General features: G+C 39.9%; 1 protein-coding gene across 2 annotated transcripts in view; it reads left to right on the top strand.

Annotated features, from left to right (window-relative positions):
* Positions 1–5527: 5527 nt before the first annotated feature.
* Positions 5528–18619, top strand: part of COL5A2 (collagen type V alpha 2 chain) — a 98271-nt gene continuing 85179 nt past the window's right edge. The window contains exon 1 of one of the 2 annotated variants that reach the window (XM_030952459.1): positions 5528–6116. In XM_030952459.1, coding sequence (XP_030808319.1) covers positions 6014–6116 — 103 coding nt within the window. In that variant the 5' untranslated portion in view covers positions 5528–6013. The remainder of the gene's footprint in view (positions 6117–18619) is intronic. The other variant, XM_030952460.1, reaches the window with a different exon arrangement.

The raw sequence follows: 18619 nt of genomic DNA, 5'->3' as shown, positions 1-18619 counted from the left end.
CATTCTCAACTTGCTCATGTCATGGTTGGTAAGAATGCTGCTACAAACTTAAATGTTTTATTGCCCAGGTTTCAAGTAAATGACTCCATCAGCTTTGGATGTTCTACAGATTCAATTCTAAGGCTGAAGATCAATGATTTAAAAATAACAGAGTAATGATAGGGAGAACGATTGGCTGGGGTATTTACTATACTTTGGTCACAGCCTGATGGTGGCCAATGGGATGTTAGTGCATGAGACAAAATGGAAACCATGGACTCTTTTCTTACCCAGACTGAAACAATTATAAAGAGAGGAGAGCTGAACACAGGCACAGGCAACATGCTGTGCTGATATGACTATTTTGCATCTGGTAGTTGAGGACACTCACTCTTAGATTTACATCTAGCGCATAAATGCTGGTGACTATAGGGCTCCATCTACATGGGATTTTAGATAAGAGCATGGGCAATGAGTTTAATTGAGGTCCACATCATCTTCTGGTTCTTTCAGTGGGGTCATTGATTCTTCTTACATTGTGAGAATAAATTCTGTAATATTTCTGAATATGTGAAACCTGCAGCAATTTAAATTTTAAATTAAAATTCACATCTGTTTAAATAAACAGCAACAGATACAAAACTTAACCATGGATGAAATCAATACATAAGATTTTAATTATGTCCTTAGTTTTCACAATTTAAACTCTAAAAGAAAGATACAGTGGTTTTTTTTTTTGAAGACATGTTGTGTTATACTAGGACATGATGACTAGTTACCAAAGAGCTCATTTTGTGCTTGTGGCTGCACTGAGCATATTAAAGTATAGTTCAGTGGTCTGAAATCTGTGTTAAGACAAAATAGTTCTACATAGTCTTGGACATGAATTTTAAAATAGAAGAATGAAAATGAAATAATACTATTTTAAATCTGTGCATAAAGTTTAGTGATGGTGATTAAGTAATCCTGAGCCTCAATATCTTATAACAAGCCTATGCCCACAAGAGAATAGGGTTAAAAAAAAACTTTCAGCCAAATTCTTTCTTTACAGTCCCATTGGTTTAAGTGATTCCCTAGGTCAGAAAAATTATTGGATTTATGAATATGCTTGTTGCATAGGTCTTTAACTCCTTTTGCAGGGACTTTCAGTCAGTGAAAAGGAACAAAGTAAGCTATCTTAGGGTCCTCAGGTAAATTATTAAATATTAGGAAAAATAGTAAAGGCCATCAGCTGGGACCCATTTGAATTACAGATTAGCATTTGCCCTTGCCACTTAAGTGGGTAGCTTGCTGTGATCCTTTTATGTTCTCACTTAATCAGTTTAAGTTCTCAGGCAGACAAAAGCCAGCTTGACAATGAATTTGTAATAAAGAATAAAATAATGATGCTGTTTTTCCTGTTCTAGGTAAAGAATAAGTATAGTTTTCAGAGGACTTCATGCAAGACTTTCCCTAATTACTTCCCTAATTAATTTCTTGACTTTTTTTGCTTAGACTAATGTTGAGTTTAATTTAATTGAGACATTCTGAAGGAAAGGCTGCCAGTGACAATAACTTATTGAACTTACTGGGTTTGGAGTTCCTCATAGCAAAAGCCTATTTATGGCGACTGACATAATCCAAGACTCCTCACTAGCAATTTTAAAGCAAAGAATCATCCTGTGTCCCAAAATTAAAAATAAACTGAAACAACATTACAAAGGTTGAATGCAACCAAGAAAGATATCTTTCCTCTATTAGGACTTGAATTCATTTATTAAACCTTCCTACACAAAGGTTGATGGGAATATTTTCCTCCAACTGGGCAGTAGTGCTACTGGTGTAGCATTGTTTAAATCTCTACCTGTACTAGCTTTTTTTGTGGATTTCTCTGCAGGAAGACTATGATTTTGAGGCTGTGCAGTTTGGAATCTTGTCCATTTAAAATATGATTGAAAAGTAGTATAATATTCCTCTGTTTTCATTCTTCCCCTTTTCTGTAGTTTCCTATTACATTTTCTCATTTTAAATAGCAGAATTTTCTCTCCTTTTACTATGTGAAAGTCCTGTAAAATAGGGAAACTGATTCCTCATGAAGTAATGGTCTTAAAAGTGCAAAGTGAACACACTTCAAAGGTAGAACTATTTTCCCCTCATATATTATTTCAGTCATGTTCATTTTAATGGTTAATTCCAAGAAAGGGCAAGCATTTTATGTGAACTATATTTTTGCAAGTTAAATATATGGTGTGGAAATTTCCTGCTTTTTTTTTAAAGCTAAGTGTGTGATCGAAGAAGTTATACAAGGTGGAAATTTCAAACAGCACTTACTGTGGATTTAACTGCCGACATAAAACTTGATGGCAACTCTCACATTGGCGTGAGCTCCCTTTGGTGAAACCGCACTGCTTTTGAAAATCTTGCTTGTCTTTGAGCAGATACCCTTTGAATTCAGCTACAGTTTATTTCCAGTTTCCATGAATCCACTGATTTCATATTGATCTAAAACACTGGCGCAGGTTCTCATATGTAGCAGATGGCTCACACATTTATGTGAAGATGCTTTCTATCAGCTTGCACAGATTAGTTTAGAACAGGAGCACTGTCACACTGTATGTAACAGTGTGAAAGGTGAGAGAGGCTCTTAAACTCCATTGGAGAGACCCTCATGGAGATTGGATTTTAATTGCTCATATGTATGCATGCTTGGATGCATCTGAAACTGCTAATTGGGTTTTTCTGCCCTGACTTTGAGATTTTGAAAGGTTTAAGTGTGTGAATTATATTTTAATATATTTCTGTGTCCTTACAATTACATAAGAGTATTCTCTAGCCACATCTATCACTCACAACGTCTTTTGACTTTTGGCTAATTTTGAATTTTACATGTGACTTTTAGGTCAGATAACTTACAGTTACTGACTGACTTACTGGCTAAAAGTAGGTAATAGCAGCAAACAGGATATTAGGGAGTATTTAGTTATATATTTTTTCAGAGTATTGTATCTTGACATTTCTTGGAGCTCTCATTTCACCGAGACTTTTTAGAGCTTATCACTGAGTAGACACTGCTTCTGTGTGAAGATTTTGCCGTTGTGATTTGTCGTTTCCCTACCTGTTGTATAAAGATTCTTAAAACATGAAGATTGCTCTAATGTGAAGCATGAAACACCTCTCTTGTGAAGACAGACTGGGGGAGTTGGGGTTGTTCAGCCTGGAGAGGGCTCTGGGGAGACCTTATAGTAACCTGCCAGTACCCGAAGGGCGTCTGTCAGAAAGGTAGGGACACACATTTTGGCAGGGCCTATTGCAATTGGACAAGGGGTTATGGCTTTAAACCAAAAGAATGTAGATTCAGACTAGGTATAAGGAAGACTTTTATGATGAGAGTGATGAAATACTGGAGAAGGAGCCTCAGAGAGATGGTGGATGCCCCATGTCTGGAAACCTTCAATGTCAGGCTGGAGCGAGCTCTGAGAAGCCTGATCTATTTGAAGATGTCCCTTCTTGTTGCAGGGGGCTTGGACTAGATGACTTAGAAAGGTCCTTTACAACCTTAACTATTTTGTGATTCTATTAGAAAGTGATTTTTTAATCATGTCATATCACTTTTTTATCTCCTGTGAGTAATCAGCCACAAACTGATAGATGAGTCAGTCCTGAATTCAAAGTGTTTCCTGCTGGTGGAAAGAGCCTGGTTTTGTTTCCTGCTTTTCCACATTTATTTCTCTACTGAGATGGACTAGACAAAGAGGATTCAGTCCTATGACTTCTGCAGTTTCTCTGTCTACTAAATTAGGTGTGGTTATATGCTGTAAGCTGGATCTGTAACAATGAAGGTGGATTGGGGAAGAATCTGCTCCAGGAGTTGGGGCCCAAGATTCTCCTCCCAAGGAAGTTTCTTCTTGTGTAAGTTTTCCTTGGCACAGAGGAAAAATGAGCTCCAAAAATGCTTTACTAGTGAATCCATGACCTTGGGCTAATTTGCGAAATTCCACATTCCTCTGTTCTTACAGAATCCTAAAATCTATGGAAAAAAGTGAAAAAAAACCCTTGGAGAGAAGTTGCTGCATAAATATACAGTATTATTCTATGCAATGTTGGCTTCTCCCCTATTGAGAGGAAGAAGGGAGAAGTGACACTGAGCATATTTGGAATTATTTATCTGCTCACTCTTAATTACCTGGTCTGACTCTATTCACAGTAGTAGTACCTGAAGATTTTCTCTCACTCAAATCCAGTGGAATGCTATCAAAAAGCTTAGACCTGGAAGTGGATTTGTTTAAATGAAAAATGATAGACTTAATGATTCCATATGATGCTTGTAATAAAACTGAAACCATCTCTAAGTGCAGAACCATGATAGAAGGAAGTATTTATAAGGAGCATAAGGGCATGGATTCAATTTGTATCCTTTTCTATTCTGTTGTTCATCTGTTTCAGTTACGTGTCATAATTTGGTGGTAGGATCAAAGCAGAATTAGATATGAAGGGCAACTTTTAGATATCACTGTAGGAATCTCTTCTAGGAGTGAAATCACAGAAGCTGTCTTTGAATACCTCAGGGGGAAAAAGAAGTGTCAAGACAGCTTGGTGCAAGAGAGTAGGGAACTTTGATGATGTTCTCTTTCAGTGTATTTTTACAGTCATCTCTGGTTTTGCTATTCGAGTAGGTTTGATGTAGCATTGCAGGACTGTAACCCATTTTCTGGGTTACCTTTCTTCTTCTGGGCATTCTGGTCCTTTGAAGACGCAGAAGAAAACTTCACAGGCTTTAGGATTCTGCATCACTGAGAGGTGCTAAATCATCCTGTGATTAGCCAGGGAATTTCCAATCTGTATGAATCCAGGTGAAGATGTTTGCTTCAAATAGGATTGTTCTCAAGCTGAAATAGCTGAACACAGAAAACCTTCCAGCAGATGAATCTGTATTTCCCTGCAGCAGGTATAGATGACCCCATTCTTAGCTAATGAGGGGATTAGTGACTGAGCTTCCTTTCAGCAGACCATAAACACTGTGGGAAGAAAAAAATTTAACATTCTATTCCCAGTTGCAAGTGATCCACAAAAGAGAGATTTGCTTAGTGCTCACGCTAGAATGCTAATTAAGGCACATTGTTAAGGGCTAAATACTAGGCTGGGGCTTAGGTAGGTTTGTCAGGGAACAGGGGCAGAGAACCCTGAAGAAAAGCAGGTATTTGGATAGTTTGAACAGGCATTCTGGTATTGAAAATGTAGAGCATCTTCCAGTGATTTCCAACAGTCTTCCCAACTGGTAGGACAGTAAATACAGACCACGTAGGCATTCGAGGAAAGATTATTCAGCAAAAGAATTCATTTGAGAATGATTATTTCCCTTCGGGTGAAGGGGGATTGTTTGCAAGTTCCTGAAGAAAGCTGCCTTATTTTAGCTCTGTGAGTCCCTCTCAGGGGACTGGAGTCCCGATTGATAACACAGCGAGGCAGGGGGCAGTTATCAAGGGAGAGGAGGAAATCCTCTGGCGTGCTGGAGGCTGTCGAGTTCCTAATAAGGGAATTGGCTCCAAATGGGGCTATACCCTCCATTTCTAGGAAGCGTACGCTGGGTGTAGTAAAAGCAGAGCTTTCTCTTCCTGACAGCTTCTTAAAACTCTGCATTTGATTGCTTAATAAATGGTCCTGGGAAAGCACATGCACTGCACAGCAGCAGGAAAGTATCCCGCAAGTGTGCTCGTAAAGAGAAAAGTTCAAGGAAGAGTGAAGCCAGCTCTGATTCGGTTATTTACCATCAATCAGACTGTTGCTTGGCAGGGAGTGGATGGTTAGGAGCCTGAACGAGCTGAAAAGGGGCAGGAAGAAAGTGGAGGCAGCATTCTGCCTATTTAAAGCTGCATCCCCTGAAAAGAGCGTTTGCAGACTGCGGTGGAGCTGGTGCTGAAAAGAGGGCTCGCAGACTTTGTCCTGGAACTGATGCGGAAAGGCAGAATGACTCCTCAGCTGGCTTCATGGTGCTAAAATAACCTTACGATTCTGCACTTTTTGCTGCCCAGGGAGGATACATGTCTAATATCTAGGCATGATGGCAGTCTTGGTACAAACGAGAACTTTTTTCATCCTCGCTGCTTTATTAGGCCGATTTATAACCATAAAAGCGCAAGAAGTGGAAGAGTATGAAGGTGGTGAGTTTCTCTCTGCCTCTAAAGCAGTTATCATAATCCCCCCCCTCTTTGCATGCGGTGTGTTTATTGTGTGATTTGGCTAGTAAGTGGAGCAGAAAACCTCTGGGATACGAGAGTAAGACTTTTGCTTTCACGTATTGAGAAGGGGGCAGAGAGGGGTTTGCGCTTTGGCTTTTTGAGCGGAAGACCGAGGTTTGCGGCGCTGGCTGCGGGCACAGAGCGGGAGGGGCGGTCAAAGGCCAAGTGCTGCCGCGGGGCGCTCGGGCTGAGCCCCCCGTCCCGGCGGGGCTGCGGCCGCTGGGAAGTTCCCAACAAAAGAAAGGGCTTGGGACGCGGCTGGAGGACAGCTGGGCAAGCGAGCTGGGAGAGTAAACAGCGAAGCCTCGCAGGGTGGAGTCGTTTTCGCTGAACTACATCTGCTTTCTCACATTCTTTGTTTTAGAGAAATGCAGAAACGTGGATTCTCCCTTTTTTCACCCCTCCCCCTCCTCCTTTTCATTTTCCTTTCTTTACTTCTCGGGCTCGTTTTCCCCCAGGCTCCTGTGGAGGGGCTGCCTGACGCCGAGGATGGCACAGAGCCTCCCCTCCGCCCGGGGGCTGGCGGAGCGGAGCAGCGGCGGCTCGGGGCGAGCTCCGTGCGGGCAGGAGCGCAGGGCGGCGAGCCTCACCGCCCGACCTGCCCTGACTGCGGCTGCTTGGTAGCCCTTCGTGTTAGTGGCGTTTCAATGCCTGCGAGAGAGACACTGATAGGCAGGAGAAGGCGTAGTGGCTGTACTCTTTCATCAGTCGGGATGGATGTCGTGATCTGTGTTGATTTCCTGAAATGTGAGCGGGCTGGTGGTGGGACAGTCTAGAGCTATTGTACTCCAGAACGTACTTCCTAGCCTTCTTATATGTAGCACTGGCTTCTTTTCTAAATTGTGCCCTACAAAGTGCCTTTGTAGGGCATTCCAGCACATTGTAGGATGTACCCTCCAATGCAGTTTGCACTTACTTTATCGTGTATTTTTAAGGGTCTAATTTTTCTTGTAACTGAACCTCTCTGGTAATACGCTGGATTGCATAAGTGAGGAGGAGTCAAAGCCTAATGAATAAACCAGTGCAATATTTCTGAAACTTTTGTTCTACAAAGCAAAATGAGACTGTCCTGCCCGTGCACAGCTGTGTGAGAAGTCCCATAGAGGGGGCACTTTATATAAACTTGTGAGTGTAATTCATATACTTGCTATGAAGGGAGGCATGTATTATGCATTTTTCAGTTACATGTAATACCAAACAAAACACTTATGAAAATACTGACTTCATTTTTGGTATCCATTTAATAAAAATTATAGCTTTTTGCCTATTTAAGAAAAATTGCAAAATTTATATGAGTTTTCTGTGGGGTTATTACATTTACTAGATTTTTGGAATTATGGAAATTATGGGATAAACCAGTAATGTAGCAACACATTCTGGGATGTATTTCTCATGTGCTGATGGCTGAGGCCACTGAGAGGTACGTGGTAAGTCAGAGAGCAAAATATGTTGTAATAAATTAGTGACATCTGTTTACACTTACATCACTTACTCATCTTCCTGTTTGAGAATTAATAGCTTTTGTTGTCTACTATACAGACCATTTTCCAATGTTCATTATATTAAAAGGAAACCAAACCCAGACCTATTTTCATGTGGTGTGAGGGTTGGTGCAGTGAAAATAGAAGTAGGGTGCATTCTACACATTGGTCTCATTTCATTGCATAAGAAAGGGATTTCACCTTTCATTTAGCTCCTGATTGAAGCCTACAAATGCTGAAGAGTGGGCAGATTTTACTCTTAGTTTGTCTTGGGTTTGGTATTTGTGTAGAGGTCTAACATCTATCAATGCTGTATTTTACTGCAGGTGACTTTTTCTGTGAGTGCTTTATTTCTCATTCACTTATGTACTACTTGAATATAGGTACTATCAGATAAATATTAGAGGTGTCTGAGAAAGCAAGAAGGGCACTTCAGGAAGTGTAGATTAGAAAAATCTATCCAACTTTCAGAAAGGATGTAAACCAGTGTTGTACCAGTCATTTTTCATGACAGTCCTAGAAAAAATAAGGGTTGAATGCTGCTTGTCAACTTTAGACGCAGTGGCAGAAAGAAATAGCTTTTGTGGTAGTATGTTACAGAATTTATCATAAGGGGGATTGGTATTGATAGATAAGTTGAATATAATAAAGCAGATAATATGGTTAAAAAACCTTAATGAAAGAACTGTAATGCTTCAAACCAAACATACTGCTTACCTTTTTGTCAATTGCTATTCCTTTACCAATTACCATTACCTTGTGCTTTTAAGTAATGCCAGTTTCTTTATTATTTTTTTTCCTCTTGAAACCCTTGCAGATTGATCTGTTCTGCTCAAGAGCACTTGGCTGGTAGTGCTACATGGTGCATGTGCTTAAAATGCATGTAAAAATGTGAAAACCAGACACTTCCAAACCTATTACAGCAAAATTGGTCATTTTGAGAGTGTTTAAATGTGCCTATTTAAAAGTTATTTATCAATAAGGTCAGTGCTGCAAAATCCTAGAAGGACTGAAAAATCCTGGTTTTAGTTTCTTTGTAGAGACCTGGTCTAGTTCAGAAATGCAAAAGGATCAGAAAGTGCCCAGGAGGTGGCTGAAATTTTGTGCTGTTTAAATGCTGAATACCTGAAAGCTCTGAACCTTTCATACAGGGTTTTCCACACAACTCTACAATCCTTCCTCTTTCCCTAGGCCTTGGCATAGAGGGAACTACTAGCAGAAGCAGGATGTGCATCTGGGATCCTTTCCCATCCCCTTGGGAGTGTAAAAGTTTTTTAAAAATAAATTAGAAACACACCTTTAGTGGAAAATCAGTACTTTTGGATCAGATTTGAAATTGTGGGAATCACCTTGTTCAAGAAGTGTTGTCTGTGCAAATTGCATGTGGGTGTGGCAGTGGAGGTTTATTGCCACCATTTCCCATATTTCTCTTCAATCCTATACTTGCCTTTGGTTCTCATCAGTTTTTGCCATGTATCTTTGTCTGAGTTATATTTTCCTGTCCAGCTCTTGTGGTGTCAACTCTCCTTCAGCTGAGACCAGTGTGAGCCCTGGTATTGATTTGAAAATATCTAATTTGACAGTGTATACAAAGAAAAATCTCTTTAGATTAATGATCCTCTTTGCCTTTTTTGAATTCTCAAGGTCTTTCTTTTTGTCTGGAAACCCTGCAAGGGAGACAGGAGATTGGACTGACTTTGGAGACACAAACAGCTCAGCTGCTGGAATGGGGGCTGTTAACTGTGTCTATTATCTTCTCACTGATACTATCTTTAGGGAGATAAGGCCTTGTTAGATTGCACAGTCCCAATAATGGGGCAAGTGTTGGGAATAAGATGACAAGTGAAAGCCCTCTGCAGCTATGAGAAAGTAAAAGAATTATTGAGTATTTGTGCCAAACGCTTCTTTGGATTTTATGGGTCTTTCATCTGTGTAAATAGTCCTCACAGCTCCTAAGGAGAATGATATTGTATGATTCTATATGAAAGAGGAAAAGCACCCCTCTTTTTATAATTGTCACAATTTTGGTGAGGATCTGATAATACTTAGAATTACAGAACTATTGTTTAGGAAAAGACCCTTAAGATCATTGAACCCAACTGTTTGCACAGCACTGCTTCAGCAGACTGATGCTCCAGCTCAGCTTGGTGCTGGCTGTGAACTTGCTGTGATCCCCTCATGCAGATCATTGGCAAAGATGTTGAACAGAACTGGGCACAATACTGAGCCCTGGAGAACACCACTGCTGACCAGATACCAACTGGATTTAACTCCATTCGCCACCAATCTTAGGGCTTGGCCATCCAGGCAGTTTTTACCCAGTGGACAGTGCACCCATCCAAGCCATGAGCAGCCAATTTCTCCAGGGGAATGCCTCGGAAAACAGTGACCAAAACTTTACTAAGTTCCAGGTAGACAACATCCCAGCCTTTTCCTCCTCCCATAAGTGGGTCACCTTGTCATAAAAGAAGATAAGGCCGGTCAAGCAAGACCTGCTTTTCATAAACCCATGCTGGCTGGACCTGGTTATATATGTAAATGCAATTGATAATTCCCTGGTTATGCTGTATTGATTCTTTTTTTTCCCCAAAAGTTCCAGATCCCCAGATTATGTCTGTACCTCTGCTTTCTTAGTGAGAAAACCTGCATATGTGTGCATGTAGGTATATGTGTTTGGGGGTTTAAGCATAGTAAATAATTCAAAAATAGGAATTAATATAACTCTAAGCAAGCAGCAAATAGGAATCTAGTATCTATTAGACAAAGTTGTAATTCCATGGGGACTAACTCATTGAATTAGAAAATTTGGGGTTGACTTTCCTGACTGTAAAAGTGTGGGAAGGACACTCTACACAGAAATTTCTACAAGAAGACTCCTTGAGAGGATTCCTTCTGTTCAGCCTGAGCAAAACTTTGCTCAGAATTATGGAATACATAAAATTGAGGGTCAGGTTGACCTATTTACATTAACTTGTAGTTTTTTGGAAAATTCATTGTATTTGAAGAATAATTGCATGCTGTGTTTGTTAGGGCAGGCATTTTTTCTCCCCGATGTTTACAAATATGGATTATTGCCATAGAAACTGAACGGTCATTTCATGACTCATGTTTTAACATGCTCAGTCTTCGTTTCTTGGCGAGGTCTTTTCATCCTTACAATTTGTTTCAGTGTGATAATATTCTATCAGCTTGATTTGTTCATGGAAAACATGCAGGATTGGTCCTGTTTAACAGTAGTTAAATGTAAGTTGGTTAAAAATACATATTTTTTAACTTGCTAATGCTTTAGAAGTTTTCAGAAAAAAAGAAGTATCTACCAAATCCCTTGACTGGTGATAAATGCTCCTAGGAAACCCTGCTTAGGAAAAACTCCTGGTGTTGAAGTTGTGTTTACTATCTAGGTAAACTATAAGTTATGATTTTTCTGTGGTTAGAATTAAAATGGTCAACTGGACACATAACTTGGTTTTAGGTTTTTTTTTCAGAAAAGAAACAGATTCTTGTGTGTATGTGCAGGGAAGCAGAAACTGCAAAGGCAGACATTCATGCAACAATATAATCCTTTTAAAAAACTGAGCAGATGTTCATGGCCTGTATACAACTATTTTTCCATATACAGAGGAAGGCAACAAACTCAGTGCCAAGAAATAACAAACTAATAAAAAATAGTCGGAATTCCAGCTGGAGGCATGTGATCCCTCCTTATATGTGCACTATTTCACTTATGTTTGTCATTGTGACCCTGCACATTTTTGTGTGTAAAGTCCTGATGATATAATTTTCTCAGAAATTCTTCTTAGAGAGAATAAATCAGTGTTAATCCAGCGGATTTCTCAGTTGAGTCAGGGAAGGGAGACTAGACTTGCACTTCAATTTATTGTGTAGACAAACCCCCCATTCTTTATACAACCAACAAGGCGAACCCAAGTATCCTTTAATGTAAAATGAATAAATTAATCAGATTAACTTGGAATTTCAGTTTTTGACAAAGGCTTCTTGGAGTTTGAACTTTCAGAGCACGAGGAAGGATTGTTGCACTGCCTGAAATCTCAAGCTGCAACAGACCCACCTTGTTCAACCATTCTTGAATGCCCTGGTGAGGCTGTCATGTGCAGAGGGTCAGGTATGATTTGAGCTGGAAAGTAGGATGTATTAATTCCAGGTTTAATGAAGAAAATATATTTCTGTCCATGGCATAAAATGAGAAACCAGGTACTTTGAAGCTGGAGAAAAATGGCTACAGTCCTGTAGCACTTAGAGGAACAGAGGTACCCCAGGGGGTGGCATCATGTGTTATTTATGTCTTTTATGTAATCAGTGCATTGTGCATGTGCAAATAATACTGTTTCTCTAGATACTTTTTTTTTTTTTTGGTCATGGATTGTTCTGTGATTCTATGCTTTTCCTAGCTTAAATTTAGAGAAGTTTGAAGAGTTAGTACTGTTCCAGAACTACAAGAAAGGATAAACCAGTGGTATGGACTATAGGAAGTAACACAATTATTTTAATATAAATGGTTATTTTATAATTTGATTTATAATTATGAAAACAGTAATGTGTTGGAAGCTTTGAATGATGATAAAGCCTTGATTCTGTGGTAATTAAAATACCCAAACCGTTGCTTACAATTATCTCTTCTTAGTAAGCAACATACATTTTTCATAGCCTGCTGTGCTGCCTTTTATTCTGCAGTGAGAAACAATTCCATTATTCCACTATCCCACCCGCATTTGCTGCAGAAAGGTCATGTGTTATATAAGCACCAAGACTAAGAATGATTGTCAGAGGGCCAGTGGTGGGATGCTCTCTGTTCAGGGAGCTTCTATTCATGCAGACCCTCGGGATTCTGTTTGTATCTGCTGCTGAAGATAGGTCTTGTCTTTGGAGAGCTCTCCTAAGGTTGTTCCTTGGCCATGTTGCTGCCAGCTGAAACTTGTTTGGAGCTTTGGAGAATTTGCATTTTTCTGCAGCTCTGTGTGAGCAGTATAGCTGGGAGAATGATATAATGAAGTTGTTTTCATACTGAAAAGCTTTCATGGTGGTTTGTGTCTTCACTACTTTTCATTTATAGCCTTTGGACTATGCAGCAGTAGCATGGGAGGACTAAAGAATTAATTTGAATCTTTGTGCCCTTGTTCTTTGGATAATGTGGCTGAATAGAAACACAAACAACGACTCTGATACTGCTGGCAGGAATTCAGAGCTTTGGACATGAACTCATTTAGAGTAAGAACAGAAGAGTAAACTGTGTCCCTGAGGTCTGCTCCCTGCTGAGCAGGAGATGTCTGGCAGAGAAGGTCCATACAGTATCTTCTCCAAGTATTCTTTGGTCATTAAGTGCTTGCCAGCACCCATCAGCAAGCTGACCACCTGAAGTGCAGGATTATGGGCATAATGGCAGTGTAGTGTAGGAAGAGATTGAGGGAGAAAAAGGAAGAATCATCACAGAACTGTTCAGGTTGGAAGGGGCCTTGAAGCTCATCCTGTTTCACCCCCTGCCATGGGCAGGGACACTTTCCACTACATCAGCTTGCTCCAAGCCCCATCCAACCTGGCCTTGGACACTTCCAATGGATGGGGCAGTCACAGCTTCTCTTAGCAACCTGTTCCAGTGCTTCATCCAACACACAGGAGAGAATTTCTTTCTAGTAGCTAATCTAAACCTGCCTTCTGCCAATTTGTGAGTTTGTCCTGGCCCAGTTGCTCCAAGATCATTGCTTCACGTTAAAATGATAGTGAAAATCCAGCTAAAAGCCAGAAGGGAACTGTTCCTCATTTGAGGAGAACTGTCTCGGGCCAGCTGTATTATCATAGGTACTCAGAGGTTATGCTGAGGGAGCATCTTGTTTAAAGCAGTTCTCTCTCTTTCAAGAAATCATAGACAAGCTTGATTGATATTAAATCACTTTCTAGTCTGAAATCTCATGTCTCCAGTCCCAGTAGATCAAGAAAAAATATTTAAGGAAAAAATTAAAGCAGAAGCAGCAAACAGAAGCTGTTTTACACTCAGCTTTTCACAAATACTTTCTTTACAGGGTTCTATCAAATCTTCAGATGTAATAAAAATGTGCTGAATTGCCATAGTGATTGCTATCTTATGACAGTTATTTATGACTTATTTTCTGTCTACTTTAAAGTAGGAGTTTTTTCCTTCAGCTGGAGTGTCTCATTTTCCAAATACTGAGGACAATTTAGTCATCTTTAAGCCATCTATGCTATTTCAGAAAAATCAAGTTACCGTGAATTTAGTTCATCCAGGTTATCAATTATAATTTTTGTTGACAAGTGATATAATCAATAAACCAATAAAGTTTTGGGTCTTTTAAACCAAGTATGATCTATTTTTGGCTTTATTGCTTATATCAGTGATGAGTCTCTTGGTAGGAAAGATACCATTGAGTAACTGGGTTATCTCACTTCTCAAAGGCTCCTGGAGGCTTCCTGAAATTCTTCTGAATAATCCTCAGTGTGTCCAGAGCTCTGAGAATAGAAGAGAAAGGGACGTAAGAGGCAGGAACTTCCAGAGGGGGGTTGGGAGTGTGATGGGGCTTGGACCTCTCGAGGAGCCTGCAGCTCCATACAACCAAGGGGTCATTGTCCTGTTGTGACTTTGGACTGTGGAAAAGGGGTGGAAGTAGCCTGCATTTTCTACTCCTTCATAGTGGAAAAAGTGCAAAGGAAAAAAGTGTTATCTCTTTTCCTCTGTATTAATTTTCCATTGGAGTGACTTCTTTTACCCTTAAAATTCCCAAACCAGCACCCATAATACATGCATTGAAAATCTGTGGGTTTCTAATACTAGAAAGATTTCACATGCTAGGAAGAGAACACAATCCTTAGAGTAAATAACTGTACTTTAGAACTCTCTGGAATCAGGAGTGTTGTGGTCTGTAAAGATCCCCAGTATATATGCTTACATCTTTAAAGAAAATAGCATGTTTGTAACTTACTGCAGGGTACATATTAAAATGGTTTAATATATGGTGTGTTAGATTTTTTTAGGGCATTTTACAGATTTATGTGAGTGTGGTGTCTTTGCACTGTATGGGAACTACAGTGCAAGGCAGATGCACCTCGCTGGTGAAAGTAATGGAGGATGATTTCCAGATGTTTAATGCTTGCTTTGGCAAGAGGCAGAAAGGACTGAAAAATGCATTGGCAACAACAAAGGCAGGGAAGAACCTGATGTCAGAGGCATTGAGCCTGGTCACAAGCAGAGCAGAACATGGAAAATGGAGCCATGGGGAGAAGGAGGAGCCAACATGACAGTATGGCTGCTGTCACCACACTGAATCTTGGAATTATAGTGGTGCCTGGCAGAGTGCTGGGAACCTACTTCAAAAATTAGGAAATTAGGACTGAGGTTAGACAAGTTATTTTACCCTTTTTTTTTCTTTTCTGTAATGATAGAAAATTCCATCTAAACCTGGACAGTGAGCTTGAATAACTTTGGCATGCTTTGATTTTATATTTTCTCTGTAAAATGCAGGGCCTTCCTATGAATTTGTGCAGTGCAGAGCACAAAGCATCCTTGATATCAAATGTAGCCTTGGGGTACTACTGTAATATACATACTGAGTCATTGTGCTAATAATACATTTCTGGAATGGCATGGATTTTCATGTTGAATAGCTGGCTGGTTTCTGAAGTGGAATCTGGCTCCTCAGCAAAGAAATCTCTGGCTTGTGAATCACCTGCTTGCTGTACGGTTTCAGTAGGCATCTCTCTGGGGTTGGCTGTCCTTTTTAGTGTACACGCCAACAGTGCAGCCGTACCACATTTTAGCAAAAACACACAGTTCTTGGTTTGGTTTGTTGTTGTTTTTTGGAGAGGAGAGCAAGGTGAGATCATGGGGAGAGAAGAGCTAAATCTTGATCTCTTTAGGCTGTGTATGTTTGCCCCTATGAAGAGTGCCAGGGCCAACCAGTGTGAGAGGCACTGCTTTAATGTTAGTGATAGCATTCTCGTGGTTTTTAAAATGAGGGTATGGAGCACTTAGTTCTTGGGGTTGGCTTTTTTTTCCCCTCCAGCTGTTGTCTGTTTCTCTGAGCCTTTCCTGGTTTCCTAGGAAACCTCTGCAGTATGGAATTTATCTATTTTACAGGCAGTTTATTTTTTTGTGTTTGAATGTAATGAACATGTAAAGTAAATATTTGGTAATTTAAATCTCCCTTTCAGGAGAGTAGTTTAGAACCTAACTTGAGGCACATGAATAGTCTTATTTATTGCAATGAGACAACTTATGCCTTTTTTTTTCTCCTTAATGAAGGAAAAATTTAATTATTTCAGTTTTTCTTTTAAAAGAGGGCAACAAGCTTCAGGATTTTTTAAGCTGAAGTAAGATTTGATTAGGTGAAATGATGCAGCAGTGAGTTATCTTAAATAGAACAGCTATCTTAAATAACTTTTATCAGTTATACTGACATTTTTGCACAAACTCACGTGATTTGGCTTCCTGTCATCAGTAAACATCAATACAGAAACACAGCCCAGTTTCTGGTTTCACTGGAAACCAAGGGAATCTTGGTGGTTTTGGTTTGAGTTTGCTTTATGCTCAAATCTGACATATTAAAAGTTCTTGCATCATCTCGGCTACACATGTACAGAAGAACATGGAAGTTAAGGCTTTTGGGGTTCTCAAGGTGATCTGTGTGCCTAATAATGCTAAATATAATAGAAAAACTCCTGGTAACTTTTATATGAAGCTACAAGAGATTCAGTAAAGGTTTAAGTTTGGGACAGACTTCAGCATGCCTTAGTCTGGAGAGTGACTTGGCATTTGGTGCTTCTAACGTCCTGATCTCTAGCTCTGTCTGGAAGAATGCTTTGGGACCCCTAGGCTGGAGTGATGATAGCAGAAGGGAATGTGACTCTGCCTGGAAAGGGGATGCTCCTATGGTCCTGTTTTCTAACAGGATACAGCTGTGGCTTAGTCTGAGTCCTATAAATGTGAGTGAGTGTTGATTCAATGCCATGAGAGGAGACTTTCTGGTGTGACAGTACCCTGCCTTTCTTTTACTGGGGCTGGAATCACACCTGAGCAATTCCTGACATGCAATTTCAAAATGCCAGGGAAGAGAGCAGGACTCTGCTGCTGCTGCTCTTCATGGCTGCATCCACATCCCTGCATTCAAAGCCCAAGTTACATCATTGGTACTACCTGCCAAGTAGAGTTCTCTTGAGAAAAGGAGTAAAGCATTCTGCCTGGGCTGCTCTTTTTTCTTTTAAGTCTTCTTACCCTATTGGTTAAATGTTTAAACTTCTGAAAAGGAGTCTGCAAATATAGCTGAAATATAGCACTGCTTTTGAGCTGAAGCTGGTCTGTGGGCTGAAATACGAGTTGGAGTGAAAGCATGCACTCTTAAATAGTATTGTTACCCAGACTTAGTATTCACCAATAGTCAAATTAGCTGGGGTGGTCTTAGGATGCAGGAGTATAGGTCCTGGAAATGTGTAGCTTCATCAAATAATGCCCTCTGGGCATTGCTCTTGGACACAGCTGGGAGATACTGTGCAGCACTTACTATAGGGTATCACAGTAGATGTATGGGCTGTGCTGAGCCCACATTTAAAGACCTTTACCCAGTTTGTCCTTTGGTTTCTACCCTCCCACAAGAAAAAAAGGTCTGGCTTTAATGGATGCCTGCTGTCTCCCAGCATAATCATATAAATCTGAGTCTGGCTAGGATTAATGGAGTGGTTCATCTTCTGACTTTCAGCTGTTTACTTTGAAAGCACAGATCTGGGGCTGCTTAAGCAAAAGGATTTGCTTCTACTAAAGTTAGTTTTTAGTTTGTCACAACTGCCACCTTATGCTTCTGGTCACCAAAATCAAAAAATCAGAATTATTTTTTTACCCCAAAGTGAATTTTATTTCCTCATGAGATGGCTAAATAAGTTTTATTCTTGTGTGCATGTACTTTCTCTCTCTCTCTTTCTTTTTATTTATTTATTTTTTCCCCTTAAATCTCCTCCCTTCTGGAGGCTGAGAGACTGAAATTCCTCCTTGAAGTTTGCATGACTTAGAAAATTCTAAGTAACTTGTTTATACAATGGAATGCAGCTCACAATGAGATGTAAATACCAGCGCACTGATCCTCTGGCTTTTGCTTTTGTCTTGAATTATAACTATTTATTGAAATGGCAGAGTGAGCTTTAGGACATTTTGTCAGAATCAGGCAAGACAAATAGCTAATTATTATGACCCCTTTTGATATCTAACAAACTGTGAAGCTTGAAGCTAGATCTTGCTTTGGCCTGGTTCTTTTTGTATTTGTCTCAGGAGGTACAAGGCAAGATTTTTTCGCAGGGTGATATAAGTTTGTTAGATTTTTGGGGGGATGGGCATAGTTTGTTTTTTTTTTTCTCCTTCCTCCTGGAGTTATTTACCATAAGGAGGATGAAGATTTACAAGGGATTTCAGAGCTAATGCAGAAGAAGGTTCTCTTTCCCTTTCTGTGTCCTGTTAAAACAATGCTTCTTGTACTGCTTGCCTTGCTCTGAGAAGACATCAACAAATGGTATAGCCTGGTTTGAGGCAAGTTTAATTAAAAAAATTGCAGGTGGTTCTGGCTGACATTAGCCTCTGTCACACTGAAAACCTTATCTCCAGTTTGATTAGGAATAGATTGACAAGGTTTCAGGAGCACAGATAAGAAAAAGAAAAATCATCTGCTGTGTCACTTGTAGGTTGTTACAGCAATTATATTTTTGTGCAATGCAGCACAATATCTTCAGGCATCTAAAATGTTTCTTTCAAGTCTTAATGAACTAAGCATAGTCCCTGACCCTGAGGGTGATGTAGGCGTGTGCCATTCTCTGCTATACATTTTTGTAGCCCAGTAGGAGATTTGAGACTGCAAGAAATTGCAGATCTAAATATTATCCTTAATGATAGATGTACTGCTAAAGAACACAATGTATTTCTTAAAAATACCATTTTTG

This window comes from Camarhynchus parvulus, chromosome 7, assembly GCF_901933205.1.
Source record: "Camarhynchus parvulus chromosome 7, STF_HiC, whole genome shotgun sequence".
NCBI lineage: Eukaryota > Metazoa > Chordata > Aves > Passeriformes > Thraupidae > Camarhynchus > Camarhynchus parvulus.
The sequence above is the reverse complement of the archived record's forward strand: the minus strand, read 5'-3'. Positions and strand labels throughout refer to the sequence as shown.